At 39.8% G+C, this 14,599-nt stretch overlaps 1 protein-coding gene across 2 annotated transcripts in view; it reads left to right on the top strand.

The window, feature by feature from the left end:
- Positions 1-14,599, top strand: part of GALNT1 (polypeptide N-acetylgalactosaminyltransferase 1) — an 83,868-nt gene that overhangs the window by 41,679 nt on the left and 27,590 nt on the right. For both annotated transcript variants that reach the window (XM_008691243.2, XM_008691250.2), the window contains exon 5: positions 11,732-11,898. In XM_008691243.2, the coding sequence (XP_008689465.1) occupies positions 11,732-11,898 (167 nt within the window). The remainder of the gene's footprint in view (positions 1-11,731; positions 11,899-14,599) is intronic.

The raw sequence follows: 14,599 nt of genomic DNA, 5'->3' as shown, positions 1-14,599 counted from the left end.
CAGGCGGGTCCTCAGTCTCTTGTAGAAGATACAGTGTACATCTTTTCCTGTTGGGACCTGTAGTTAGTGATTCTTTCCTGTTGACCATTCTGTTTGGGTCTGTAATTGACATTCTTGTAACTGAAGTTGGGTGGTATGGCTCCCCCTTCCTGGCCTCCTGACCGTTTTCATGAAATTTCTCTTCATTAATTTTCACACAGGTCAGGAGCTTTAGTTAGCCCAACAGCAATTAGGATTTGGGTAATTCATAATAACTGGAAGGCCTGGGTTTTTTGTTACTTGTTCACAGCATTATCTTACAGTTTTAGAACATTTTCACTAGGTATATAATTATGTAGTTATTCTCATTTCTAATATTTTTATTACTTTTCTCCTTTTTCTTTAAATAATCTTGCTAGTGATTTGCAGTTTTTAATTTTCAAAAAAGTAGCGTTTCCTCTGATTGTTTTTTTTAATTTGTTTTCTATGTAATTATCTCTTCTTTTTTGTGTTTAATCTGTTCTCTTCCTTCTTTAGTTAAATGCTTAACCTATTATTTTAAAATATTCTTGTTTTCTGGGTGCCTGGGTAGCGCAGTCGTTAGGCGGCTGCCTTCGGCTCAGGGCGTGATCCCAGCATTCCGGGATCGAGTCCCACATCAGGCTCCTCCGCTGAGAGCCTGCTTCTTCCTCTCCCACTCCCCCTGCTTGTGTTCCCTCTCTCGCTGGCTGTCTCTCTGTCACATAAATAAATAAAGTCTTTAAAAAAATTTTTTTGTTTTCTAATAGTCATTAAAGACTCTGTATCTGTGAACACTTCAGTGCAGACTGTTGTTTTATGTATTTTCCTCCTTATTTATTCCTAAGTAGTTGGTAATTTCCATTTGATTTCTGCTTAACTCAGGATGACCTAGAAATACATTTAAATATTTCTAGGTACATTTCTTTTTGCCTTTTGATTTACTCATTTTTTTATTAGTGATTTCTAGATTAATTTTATCATGGTCAGAGAACATGACCCTTATGAACATGATCTATTTCAAATGTGTTGAAACCTTCTTGACCTAGAAAGTGTTCAGTTTTTTAAAAAATGTTTCCTCTGCAGTTGAAAATAACTGTTTGGTTGCCTGTTACTTCTGGATTTTTTTCTCTTTCATAGTACATGCTGTATTAGATTCTGATTAATTTGTATTTTTAAAAAACCTCCCTTATGATTATGGACTTGACACTTTCTCAGTTCATTCTTTTATTTTTCAAGGCTGCTTCATTGGATGCATTTACAGTAATTGATAGTATATTCTTGTTTTTATTTTATTTTATTTTTTTAAAGATTTTTTATTTATTTATTAGACAGAGATAGAGACAGCCAGTGAGAGAGGGAACACAAGCAGGGGGAGCAGGAGAGGAAGAAGCAGGCCCATAGCAGAGGAGCCTGACGATATTCTTGTTTTTAAGCCCAGTGTTCACTGTATCTGTATTAATTTTTTTACCCTGGTTTTGACATCGCTATACTACTTTTAGTCTGTTTAACATTTTCCTGGTGTGGGGCTCCTGGGTGGCACAGCGGTTAAGCGTCTGCCTTCAGCTCAGGGCGTGATCCCGGCGTTATGGGATCAGGCTCCTCCGCTATGAGCCTGCTTCTTCCTCTCCCACTCCCCTGCTTGTGTTCCCTCTCTCGCTGGCTGTCTCTATCCTGTCGAATAAATAAATAAAATCTTTAAAAAAAAAAAAACAAAAACATTTTCCTGGTGTGTCTGTTTTTTTTTTTTTTTTCTATTTCTTTCAGCCATCTGTATGATTTTATTTTCTGTGTATTTCTAAATGGATGGATTTATATTTTCATTTCACTCTAATCATTTTTAATAGGTGAGTTTGATGCATCTACACTTGTAACTATTGTTAAATTTGGACTTCTTTTAGGTTGAACCATATGAAATTGATATTCAACCATTTTTGACCTGTGAAAGCGAGTTTCATAAAGTTCAACCTAACCTTGTTTTATTTATCATCCTTTTTATGTTTTCCTCCTTTCCTGCTTCGCTAACTGTTACAGTTTCATTTGATAAAATTTTTAGTATTCTTGTTTTTGTGTCTTTTGGTTTGGAAGCTGCACATTTTATTTTTATTCCTTTAGTAGTAAGACCTGGGCATATTGTAATTGTCAATGTGTGGACTTTATCTACATGTTTAGTGCACATAGTGTACTTTTGATCTGAGCATTCATACTGTTCAGTTCTAGGACATTTCTGGCTATAATCTCAAATGTTGCTGTGTTACCATTCCTTCAGCCTTTTCTTCTGGAATTACTCATATGCATAGACTAGAGCTTCTCAATCTATACTTTTATTATTTTTTTCCCTTTGTCCCTTTTTGAATTATATATAATGAATTTCTCATTAATATCTCGGTAGTGGCAAAGTCCAGATCTCACTCTGCGATTTACTGGCTTTGTGGCTTTGGAAGAGGCAGTGACCCATACTTCAGGATCCTTATCTGTACACTAAGAAAAGTAACAAGGGCTGTTGTAAGGATTTGTAGTGTTTCAAATACTTCCTGGCCCCTCGGATATAGAGAAGGCCTCTGTTCAGGAAGTAAGCTCTAGGTGCTAGTGCGAGTCTCATGAAAAGCCAACCACAAGCATGCTTTTCCATCCCCACTCTTTTTTTTTTTTACTAATCACTGTCTGGCTTCTGAAGTATATTTACAATGAAATGTGCAATGAGAAATATCAGATGTATATTTAACTATCTCTGCACTAAGATGAACAAAGCTGGCCAGCAGGTGCTTTTCAAACCAGTTCTCAGAAGTGGAAGAATAAGTAGTGTGGACAGCCCCTAGAGTGCAGCTTTTTCACCTTCTTGTCTGAATCCAGAAAAGCCCTGCTTGATCTAAGTCATGGGCTTACCTGGTAGTATAGCTAGCAGTATCCAGACCATCCTGTGCCTGCCAGGAACCTTTACCATCTTGTAGGATCTCCAAGGACACATTTCCTGCAGGAAACTGGGGGAAGGAATAACATTGTTCAAGTGTCACAAAGAATGAAAAACAAAGAATAACTTTTGTAACGTGTGATGTTAGGGAAGGAGTTTTGAGGCAAATTCCATGTCATCTAATGTGGCAATTCCATCCAATATAATTAGTCTCAGATGTTTAAAAAATAATACCAGTTTAGTGAGTGCTTAGTATGTACCAGGCACTACACACATTATCATATTTAAGCAGTTGAATAAAATAGTAGTATGCCCAGTTGACAGATGGGGAAACAGACTTTGGGAGATTAAATGATTTGTGCAAAGTGCAGTTAATAAGTGATCCAAGTGAAATCTATCAGTGACAAAACATGTATTCTTAATCACTGTGCTCTGCCATCACTTGTATGGTGGAGCTTCATTGATTTTGTCTGAGTGATAGTCCTTGGAGGAGAAATTACATAACGTTGCCAGACACTGCCAGACAGATGGCCAGCCATCTTAAGAAATACTGACTTATCATTGGTAAGTGGTAGTGACAGGCTAACTTTAGTGGATGACAAATACTTTAAAAATTATAACTCAGGGGCGCCTGGGTGGCTCAGTCGTTAAGCGTCTGCCTTCGGCTCAGGGCGTGATCCCGGCATTCTGGGATCGAGCCCCACATCAGGCTCCTCTGCTGGGAGCCTGCTTCTTCCTCTCCCACTCCCCCTGCTTGTCTTTCTCTCACTGGCTGTCTCTCACACTGGCTGTCCCTGTGTCAAATAAATAAATAAAATTTTTTTTAAAAAAAATTATAACTCAGGGACGTAGAGAAGCGAATCGGATTATATATGCATACTCACCTTGACTTAGCGTAAAGCTACTTCCTTTCCCTAGGCCTCAGTTTCCTTATCTGTAAAACTGGGAGAACAGTGCCTCTGTCTTACAATTGTTGTGAGGATAAGGTGAGGTAATGCATAAAAACTCATAATGCCTTTTCAGGCCCTAAGAGGGCTAAAATAAGTACAATGAGACTTTAACAGTTGCAAAATAATATAAATAGTAATTATCATGGGACTTCTGTTGTTCTGCATTCCTGAATTGTTAGGTATCTGTGTGGATTGATTCTCTGGTAAGCCCAGTCTTGCTGAGATGATCACTGTCCTAAGCAAAGTTAATAATCTATTTCCCAAAACACTGCTGAGTCACTCAGGCAGGCACTCAAACTAACTCAGACCACATAGTGATTTTCATGCATTAGTTAATTCAGTAATTCTTTCACTCCCTTATAACAAGAGTGCTTGTTGTGTAGGCCATCTTTTAATTTTTCAAACAACTCCAGCTCCACTTCAGTGTATAACTCACTCCCACTAAAAACATCAGTCCACTGTGGTAGGGATGGTACAGTTTTAAAAACCTGCCTATCTCCCCTCATCCTTTCTCAGTCTGTGCTCTCTGCCAAACAAAGGAGTAAACGAGGGAAAGAGAAAGGCATGGGATATGAAACAGGAGATTCAGTGTGCAAGACAGCTAATAGAATCCCCATGGGGATGGCAGAGGGAGAGCCCTGGACCAGAGTGGTGCGGGCATAGAGGCAAACCACCCAGAAAACTTCAGGAGGGAGAGCTTTAAGAAGATTTCATTCATATTATAGCTGGTGCTTCAGAACATCTTAAGAGACTATTTAAAGGATTTGTAGAGAGTCTGGGTTTGAAGAAAAGGGGCAAAACAACCTAGGGTAAAGTGGAAGGTAATGTGCAGAAAAGGAAAAGTATTCACAGTATACGAATCATCTATAAATAGCATTTTACATAGTCCTTATATAAACATTAAATAACATCCAACCAAATTTCTAATATAACTACATTGGGAGACTGAGGGAGTAACAAGTGTATGTGTTAGGATGGGGATAGGAGGGAAGTAAATCCTTATACTCTACAGTAAGTTAATATGTAATATCTAGAACTAGAAAAAAATCAGCAAATAAAAATTCAGATATAGTATTTAGAATTATGGAGGTGTAAATAGCAAGAGAAAGAGGTCAAAGAATTGCATCCACATGGGAGATGCATCCAAGGGAGAAAATGGTAGAGAGGGGAGAGGACAGCTTTTTATTTATTTTTATTTTATTTTTTAAAGATTTTATTTATTTATTTGACAGAGACAGCGAGAGAGGGAACACAAGCAGGGGCAGTGGGAGAAGCAGGCTTCCCGCCAAACAGGCAGCCCGATGCGGGGCTCGATCCCAGGACCGTGGGATCATAACCTGAGCTGAAGGCAGACGCTTAACGACCAAGCCACCCAGGCACCCCGAGAACAGCTTTTTAAAGCAAGCTTTGCACTGTTGTTTATTCTTTATGTTTTCATTTGTCTTGTAGATTCCTAATTGCTGTGTCTTATGGTAACTTTGATTTTAACTAAGAAATTGCCAAACTTTTTTCCAAAGTGGCTGCACTATGAACATTTCCACCAGTGAAATATACGAGTGTTCCAGTTTCTCCACAACCTCACCAACACTTCTTTGTGCCTGTCTTTATTCTTAGAGCCATTCTGCAGCATGGGAAGTAGTATCTCATTGTGATCTTAATTTGCACTACCTATAACTAATGATATTTGGGCTATTTTCATGTACTTATTGGCATTCTTATATCTTTAATGAAATTTCTCTGGATTTTTTTGCCCATGTTTTATCAGATTGTCTTCCTATTGCAGAGTTTTAAGAGTTATTTATGTATTCTAGATACAGATTCTTTATCAGATATATAATTTCTAAATATTTTCTTCCAGTTTGTGACTTGTCTTTTCCTTAGTGGTTACTTTTGAATCACAAAAAATTTTAATTTTGATGACGTCAAATGTATTATTTTGTATTATGCTTTTAGTATCATATCATGCTTAATGGTACAAGACTAAAAGCTTTCGCCTAAGGTCAGAAACAAGGAAAGGATGTCTGCTCCCCCCTTCTATTCAACATAGTACTTGAAGGCAGTCCAGAACTCAGAAGTATGTACTGGGTGCAGAGGGAGAACCCCCAAGAGAAACCCACTCTTTATCTGTTCTTAGGAATGAGAACGGGATCTCTTAGGGGTTAGTGATAGAAACCCCCCCATTTTTGTCTCTTCCTTTTTCCCCTTCTCTGCTATCCCAGTCCCTAGACAGTATTGCCAAGGCAACACAGCTATGGGAGCCATGCCAGGCAAGCAACTAAAACTGAGGGAGGGGAATCTTTTTGACCAGAGGATCTCTGGCCTCCACAGAGTATTGGTAGAATCTCCCATGCATCTCTTCCTACCTCCTGCTGCTTGGCCTAGAGCACAGACACAGACAAGCAGTGCACAGCAGATTGAGAAAACCAAAGCCTCCGCTTTCTAGCTATGTTGGAATGTCAACATAAAAGAGGTCTATTCTCCCCCTGTAGGTGTATAGATTTAATGCAGTTCCATTCAAAATCCCAGCAAGAGATTTAAAAATATATTTGGGGGGCGCCTGGGTAGCGCAGTGGTTAAGCAACTGCCTTCGGCTCAGGGCGTGATCCCAGCGTTCTGGGTTCAAGCCCCATATCAGTATATATTTATTTGGAAAGGCAAAGGAAATAGCTAAAATAATTTTTTAAAAGAAGAATAAAGTTAGACGAAATAACAGTACCTAAATTAAAGATGTACTATAAAGCTACAGTAATCAAGACAGTATGCTGTTGGCAAAGAGGCAGACATATAGACTGGTGGAACAGAAGAGATAGTTCAGAAATAGACCCACATGGATATGGCTGTTTGGTTTTTGACAAAGGTGTAAAAGCCATGCAGTAGAGGAAAGATCGTCTTTTCAACAATTGGTGTTAGGACAATCAGACATCCATATGCGAAAATATGAATCGCAGCCTTAATCTCGGGTGTTTTTTGAAAATTAACTCAAATTGGATCATAAATCTAACCTCTAAAAGTTCATAATTTTAGGGAAAATATTCACGACTGGCATTAGGCAGAGAGTATTTAGACATGACACCAAAAGCATCATTTCATAAAATAAAAAATTGGTAAGTTGAACTTCATCAAATTTTAAACCTTTCACTCTGATAGAAACACTGTTAAGAGAATGAAATGATGAGCTACAGGCTGGAAGAAAATATTGGCAAACCATACCTCCAGCGAAGGTATGAACTTGTATGAAAAGTATATGAAGAACTCTCAAACATAACCCAATTAAGAAAAGATGAATGCAGTAAAATGTTGTCAAAAGACTTGACACTTACCCAAGATATTATATGGATGGCAAATGAGCACATGAAAAGACATTAGCCATTGAGGAAATGCCAATTAAAACCATAACGAGGTACCACTCTATGCTTCTTTAAATGGCTACAAAAAAAATATAGTATCAAGTGCTGACAAAGATCCAGGGCATTTGGAACTCTCATACATTTCTGGTGGGAATGCAAAATGATATAGTATCTGGAAAACAGTTTGGCAGCTTAAAAATTACACTTACAAACTTATACTTACCATGTAACCCAGTAGTAGCCCATCCCTGGATATTTACCCTAAAGAAATGAAAACATGTTCACATAAAAGTCAGTCCCTGAATATGTGTAGCAGCTCTCTTCATAATAGCCCCAAACTGGAAACAGCTGGTGAATGAAAACACTGATAGAGCAGAATGGATTTCTGATTTACTCTTCATAAAAAATAAACTTTTGATACATAAGACTGCAATGAATCTCAAAGACATGCTGAGTGAAAGAAACCAGTCTCCAAGATTACATGCTGTATAATTCCATTTATAGGATATTTGTGAAAGGACAAAACTGTAGTGGAGAACAGATACTGGTTGCTAGGGGTTATGTGTAGGGGAGGGTGAGACTATAAAAGGATAACAAAAGGGGTTCTTTGGAGGTGGAACTCTTCTGTTTCCTGAAAGTGGTGGTGGTTTTATGTTCTTTGAACAGAAAAAGTTTAATATAATTATTAACTATATTGGGGTTAACTGTAAGGAGATAAAGACAGTTATAAAGTATATCCTAGGGTTGAGAGTACCAAGGAATGAAAAACATTGAAAGGGAGCCTGCTCCCTAATGCTAGGGTTCAGACCTCATTGGAGAAGTTGTGATTGCTGCTCATTGGATGGTGGAGATATTTGCTGGTTACCCTTGGCGAGACCTGGCACGAAGTACCCTCCAGAAGTGAGGGCTGGTAGGCAGGCCTAATAAGCAGGAAATATACTTGAAATGCCTTTGGGCAGGAAATTAGAGCCAGAACTGGCAAACAGGAATCACGCTTCTGGGGTGCAGAAAGTCAAAACTGGGAAGCCAGCTGCTGAGTACCTGGGAGACTTACTGAGAGTCTGCCTGAGAGGGTGGGTGCTACTGAAACTCAGTGGGGATACTGCATCTGGGTGTCCACCACACACCACTGGCAGCACCAAAGTAGGAGGGAGAGGAAAAATGGAAGGAAGTGTGCTGGAAGCAGGAAGGGAAGTTCTCACTTCCTGCAGTGTCCCTCCAACACCCTCTGTGTGTGTGTGCCGTGCAGAGCTTATGTATGGCTCTTGCCAGCTGCAAAGAAGAAGGGCTTATGGGAGCCAGTTACATTATCACAGACCAGGCCGTGGAGGGTGTATTTGGAGCTAACAGGCAATAAATCAATAATGGGCTCACTCTGTGATAGTGATGGATCATCTCTTGAATAGCGTAATATGTGTTTGTAGAGTCTTCTGTTTTAAAAATTTGTTTTAGTTTATAATGTAAATACCAACACCTATACTTTACATAAAAGCACTTTGGGATCACCAGGTTTTAAACACATAAAGAGGTTATAAGTCAAAAAGTTTGAGAACTGCTTTATATTATTCTCTTTATATAAAGTTCAAAAAAAGGGCAGAACTCATCTGTAATGCTAACAGTCCAGCATACTGGTTACTTTGGGAGGGGCACAAAATAAACCTTTGGGGTGTAGGTCACAGTCTGTTTCTTCATCTGGGCGCTGACTACTTGACGCATTCACTTGGTGGAAATTCTTTCAGTTGCATGCTTATGGTCGGTCCGCTTTTTCATATGTATATTATAATTTCAGTAAAAAGTTAAGCCTCTTCTTTTCCCTTTCCCCAATCCACACCCTGTTGTTAAACCTGCATGTAACTTTTTTTTTTTAAGTAGCACAACCCTACACTGGCTAATTTTCATTCCTCAGGATGAAAGACTCAGTTGGGACAGGGTGGAAGAAAGCTGCTTGGTAACACAGCTGTGGCCTTGCTGCTCACCCTCAGCTCTGTGTCCCCCAACCCCAGAAGGATTCCCCACTCCCACCTCCGTGGGGACAGGTCGTCCCTCCATAGGAGTAGCTTAACTAGAAGGCTGAAAGGAACTTTGGTTCTTCTTGAGTGCCTTATGTATTTCCCAGGTTGGGGTGGAGGTTACCTGTTCTGAGATCAGTTATGTTGACTTTTTCATACTTTCTCTATATTTCCTGTGTTATTTTGAGAGAATATTTATGAATTTGCTGTGTTCTCTGAATGATTAAATTTAACTGATTTAGGAAATTATTTTCCTTTTTGTCCAGATCCTAATATGTGCTTTGCTTTGTGATTCTTCCTCCTGTGAACAATTTCCGTTTTAGTCGCTATTCCTAGTGTTCTTACAGTCTTTATGATCTTCCTTTCCATAATTTCAGAATTGAATTCTTTTCTGTATCTTCCAAGAAATAAATCTGGCTTATTACTTTTCTTCTGCAGAATCTGCCATCAGAATTTTCTCTTCTTCCTGTCCGCTTGCTAGCCATGCACATGGCTATCAATACTGTTTATACGCTGTGCGTATTACCTAATCATCTCTGTGTCTCACACTATCTTTTTCTTTTGTTGTTTGGTAAGCCAGCAGCTTTGTAGTCACCCTGGCTGTTCTGCTTCCCAGTTCTCCTACAGTAATGAGTAGGATTAATTGGGGAAAAGAAATCATATATGACTTAGTACGCTTCAGTTAAATAATGTTACAAACTCTTTTTCTGAACCCCCTTTACCCATACACAGGCCTGTTCCTGATTTCAAAGCCCTGTGCCAGCGTCTGTGAGTCAGGCCCTCAGGATGAGAACACGAGTGTGTCGGCTTGCTCACTATGTTGTATTTGAAGCACAGTACTGCGTACAGATGTATAAATGTGTAATCTAGCCACTGTTGATAACATAACAGTTTTGATGGGAAGCTGTTCTCAGAAGTATTACTTGGAATGCTAAGGACGCTTTATCCTTCCCAGAGCCTAAGCACCTGGTCTTCGGGGCCTCACCTCTGCTGCCTAGACTTGGAGGAAAGGAGCTGTATACAGGGCAGCAGGCTGTGCAGTGGCCTCCTAGTGGAGCCTGGAGCGAACCCAGGGTGAGGGGCACGGACCGTGGTGTGAAAAGGAGTCTTTGTAAAACAAAGGTGTATTCACTTCATGCCCCAGTGAGTAAGAGTGGGGTTACTAATAGGAGGAGATGGCAAGCACACTGTGAAGGGGCCTGGAGAATGGTCAAGACGGTGGTAGGGGCTTAAGAGGAATATAATGAAGGACAATGGAAGCAATTTGTTTCTCCTTTCCTCCTTGGAGAGAGGAGGGACTGGTGTTGATGGGCTCGCAGTGAACTCTCCTTCTATTTCTCCTTTCAGCCTCTGTCCCTTGTCATGTCTTTCCCTCCCATTTTCCTTTTCTTCCAGCTGCCAGCCAGCAGCCCTAGGGTGGCACTTCCAGTAGCTAGGTCGTCATCGCCGCTTCAGAAGAGGGGTTCGTTGGCATTTTTCTTAGTTTTTTTCCCCGTCTTTCCCATCTCCACTCCCACTGGCAGGTAAAGCACATGGGATTGGAGAGACAACAAGGTTTGAGGAGCTTGTGAGAGCTGGAAATAAAGGTGGAAAGAGAAGGCTGGAGCCAACGGTTGCAGTTTGGGGAGATACCTACAAAAGAGTTACATGCACATTTTTTAGGAGTGCCGATGTTCTAAACCGCATCCCTGGATGTCTGGTTGCTTACTTCTGTTGCTGTTCTCGGCTGTGTGGTGGTTTCATCCAGCTAACAAGACGGCAGGAGGAGACCATGTTGCCTAACAAAGTGCTGGAAACGTACAACTAATACGTTGATTTTGTGTGCATATATTTTGGATGTGTTTGGTCTTTTTGATGGTTGCATTTCTAGATGTAGTTTTTACTACACAACATGCGTGTTGGTATTTCACTGTGGAGGAAGCAACATCAAGCCTTTGTTCAACAGAGCATGGACTGTGGAGTCCTCAGTCAGGCTCTGCCACTGCCTCATTGTATCTGTCCTCAGCCTCTCCTCTGTGAAATGTGGCTCCAGGTACCTCACGGAATTATTAGGAAGCTTCTGTGCCTAATACAAAATAGATACTCAGTAAATATTAGTTCTCTTCTTTTGTGGAAGTTATTTTTTTTTGTTTAGATCTTAAACTGCATAGACTTTTAATGGTTCTGATTTTTTTTGTCTAATCGGATTCTTGAAACACGTTCAGTTTCAGATTGATGGTGTAGTCTTAGAGCATTGTCCATTAAAATGAATCAACAGAAAACATTGATCAGGAAGAGGTGCCTAATTTTAAGAATACAGTTGACATCTTTAAGATAATTTAAATCTAAACCTATAACTTTAAATAGGTACTATTTATTAAACACACATTAACCAAAACTTAAATAAATGAACAGTTACCAAGAGTTCCACCACTAGAGCAAACTGTCTTTATTGTTCTATTACCCCTTCTACTCCAGATGCATTGAATATGCTGTTTTAAAGGTCACTTTTTATAAAGGCATTTGCTTTGTCTCTAGGTGTAAAACAAAGGTGTATCCAGATAATCTTCCTACAACAAGTGTGGTGATTGTTTTCCACAATGAGGCTTGGAGCACACTTCTGCGAACTGTCCATAGTGTCATTAATCGCTCACCAAGACACATGCTAGAAGAAATTGTTCTAGTAGATGATGCCAGTGAAAGAGGTAAATTTTAAATTTTAATGCCAATAATATGCTACAGCTTTTATCATTAATGGTTAAGAAATGTCGATATCATTTTTAACCTAATAATTTTATACAAACTTCTAATTTATCCTAAAAATATTTGTGGCATTTGGACTCATTCACATATGCAAAAAATTACGCCCTTGTGAAACTTAAAATATTGCCTTAATTAGCATTTAATTTGTGTCACAGCTTAATCTTGTTTTTAAAAAGAAATAATGCTATATAATGTAAACATTTATGCAGAACAGTGAAAAAACCCACATGATTTTGTTAGAGTTTTCCTTGTGGGCAGCTGCAGCCATGAGCTAGTGGAGAGAGATTGGATCCTTCTTAGAGCCAGGATGGAGAGCTTGAGTTCCAGGTGTAGTGGGAAGTACCTCTGACAGGAAAATGGAGCCTTCACTGGGCAAGCCCTCGTTCTCCAGATTCTTCTTAGGTTTTCGCATTTTCTCCATTCCTGGGTTCAAGAGTAATCTATAGCTAGTTATATAAAAGGATGAGGAAGGAATTTAGGAGAGAGTGGTATGTAATATGATAATAAATTTCTACATGACTCTTACTCTTCCAGGAATCTCAGAACAAGCTTAAAATCTCTCAGACTATCTTATGAAGCACTCTTTTGGGAAAGTTATATTAATTAAAAGTACCTTGAGCTAATATGACTTATTTTGAATCCTTCATGGAGATTTTACACCATGGGGTAGTGTAGAAAAGGCTCTGCTAAATCCCATCTGTAGAGAAACCTATCAAACTCAGACATACCCAACATTTAGCGGGCTTTTTTTTCACAGCACTGTTGAGGACTGTTGGTGTCTTGTGTTCATTCCCCCAATATTCCTGTGCTCCCATGAGAAAAATTTGGAAGGAACTACAGAAAATGGCTCTTCCTTCCTTGACCTGCCTTAGACTTCCTGACCATCATTTCAAGCTCTTTTGCTACTTCAGCTTTCTTGCCTAATCTCTCACTGCATCTACTAAGATGGTTTATTTAGGTATTTTACCTTCTCCTTCCATGACTATACTGAGTATGTAAATTTAATCACAATCACTTCGTGTTTTAATTATGGGGAGTAATTTGCACATTAATAACAGTTTAAATCTCACCACTGTGCCAGACTGTAGAAGTACAAACAAAAAATAATATAGCTTACCTCCTCATGGGAATAAAGATGACCAGTTTATAAACACACAAAGCATTTAAATAATAGTATATAATGTAATTAATGTCAAAATGAGCTGTTAGAAAATAAGAATAGCACACTTAAAGAGTTATTGTTGACAGAAGTGTAAACCCTCGGGGGGATAATTGTTTGCTCTGAGTTAATTAATCCCTCTTTAAGAAAATTAGCTTAAGTTCATTGAAGTAGTAATATGTACAAACATTGAGTCTGCGAGTGACTAGTGTTTGTTTTACTTATGTGTTGTTATTTGCTAAAAAAAATTTTCCTCAAGGCGAGCTGTCTTTCCTCAGATGAAATGAATTATTTTTCCATTTCCTCCTTTGTGTTCTCTGATATTCTATTGAGTGCATGGGAGGGCTGTAAGAGCCCGTTTTTGTAGAACGTGGCCTAATCAAAGACACATGTGCCCACAGCTCTAACGTGACACAGTCACATATACCAGTTATATTTTCCCTTCCTTATGTGGGCCCTTCTTAATCACCCTACCTATACAAATTATAAGAGAAACGTGGGCAGAGGTCTACTTGGGGCTCTCGGTTCACTAAGCAGGGCCCCGGAGTCCTACTCCAGAGCCCCCGGTCAGGAGTCTGGTTCTCCTTCATGTTTCTGCCTGGAAAGCCTCGATGGGTACCTCCCCATTTCTGATGGTTGGAAACCACTAGGTATTGTGTTGTCGTGGTTATAACTATAGTCCTTCTATCCAGATTGAGAATTCTCTAGTGTAATTTTTTTTGGCTCTCTTGTTTTGGTGGGAACTGTAGGGCCCCAGAACCAGAGCAGGCTCTGTTTTTATGTAACTCTTTATAAGTTTGCCTTTCTTACTCATGAGACACAGGTAAGGCACCTTCACTTCTCATCTGGGCTACTGAAACAGACTAGTGGCCTGGTCCTCCTGCAGACACCCTCGCCCTCCCACTCTGTTCCCCACGCTGCATGCACGGGGAGCTTTTAAACACCCACTCCGATCTTGGCACTTCTGACTAACACCATTCTCTGAGGCCTGTGTGACCTGGCCTCCCCACCTGCATCTGTCCTCACATCCCAAACCATCCCCTGCCCACCCCATCCCACAGTTCAGCTCACATGTTTACTCAGAATCAAGATATATTTAGAGAGGCCTTCCTTGAACTCCCGAGATCAGGTCGTGTCCCTTTGGACATGTTCTGGAACGCTACACTCCACGGCTCTCATCGGAGTTTTAACTGTTTATGTTTGTTTGATGACCATCTCCTCTGCTAGACTCTACACTCCCATCAGAGCGGTGTGCTCACCCCTCTTTCCTCAGTGCCCACAGCACTTACTGCATAAACAGTCCAGAATTTAACGAGTGAATGAAAGAATAATCTACTAGTCAGTTAATTCTTGCCTTTCTTCTTGTCTGTGCAGACTTCTAATTAGGGCACATCAGCATGCCTGGTTTGCTTATGGCCTCAGGCTACCCGATTTCACAGTTAACCTGCTGAGTTGTCAGTAGCTCCATTTATTACATATGGAGT

This window comes from Ursus maritimus, unplaced genomic scaffold (assembly GCF_017311325.1).
Source record: "Ursus maritimus isolate PB19 unplaced genomic scaffold, ASM1731132v1 scaffold_18, whole genome shotgun sequence".
NCBI classification, from domain to species: domain Eukaryota; kingdom Metazoa; phylum Chordata; class Mammalia; order Carnivora; family Ursidae; genus Ursus; species Ursus maritimus.
Note: the sequence above shows the minus strand (reverse complement) of the source record. Positions and strands in the feature narration are given on the sequence as shown.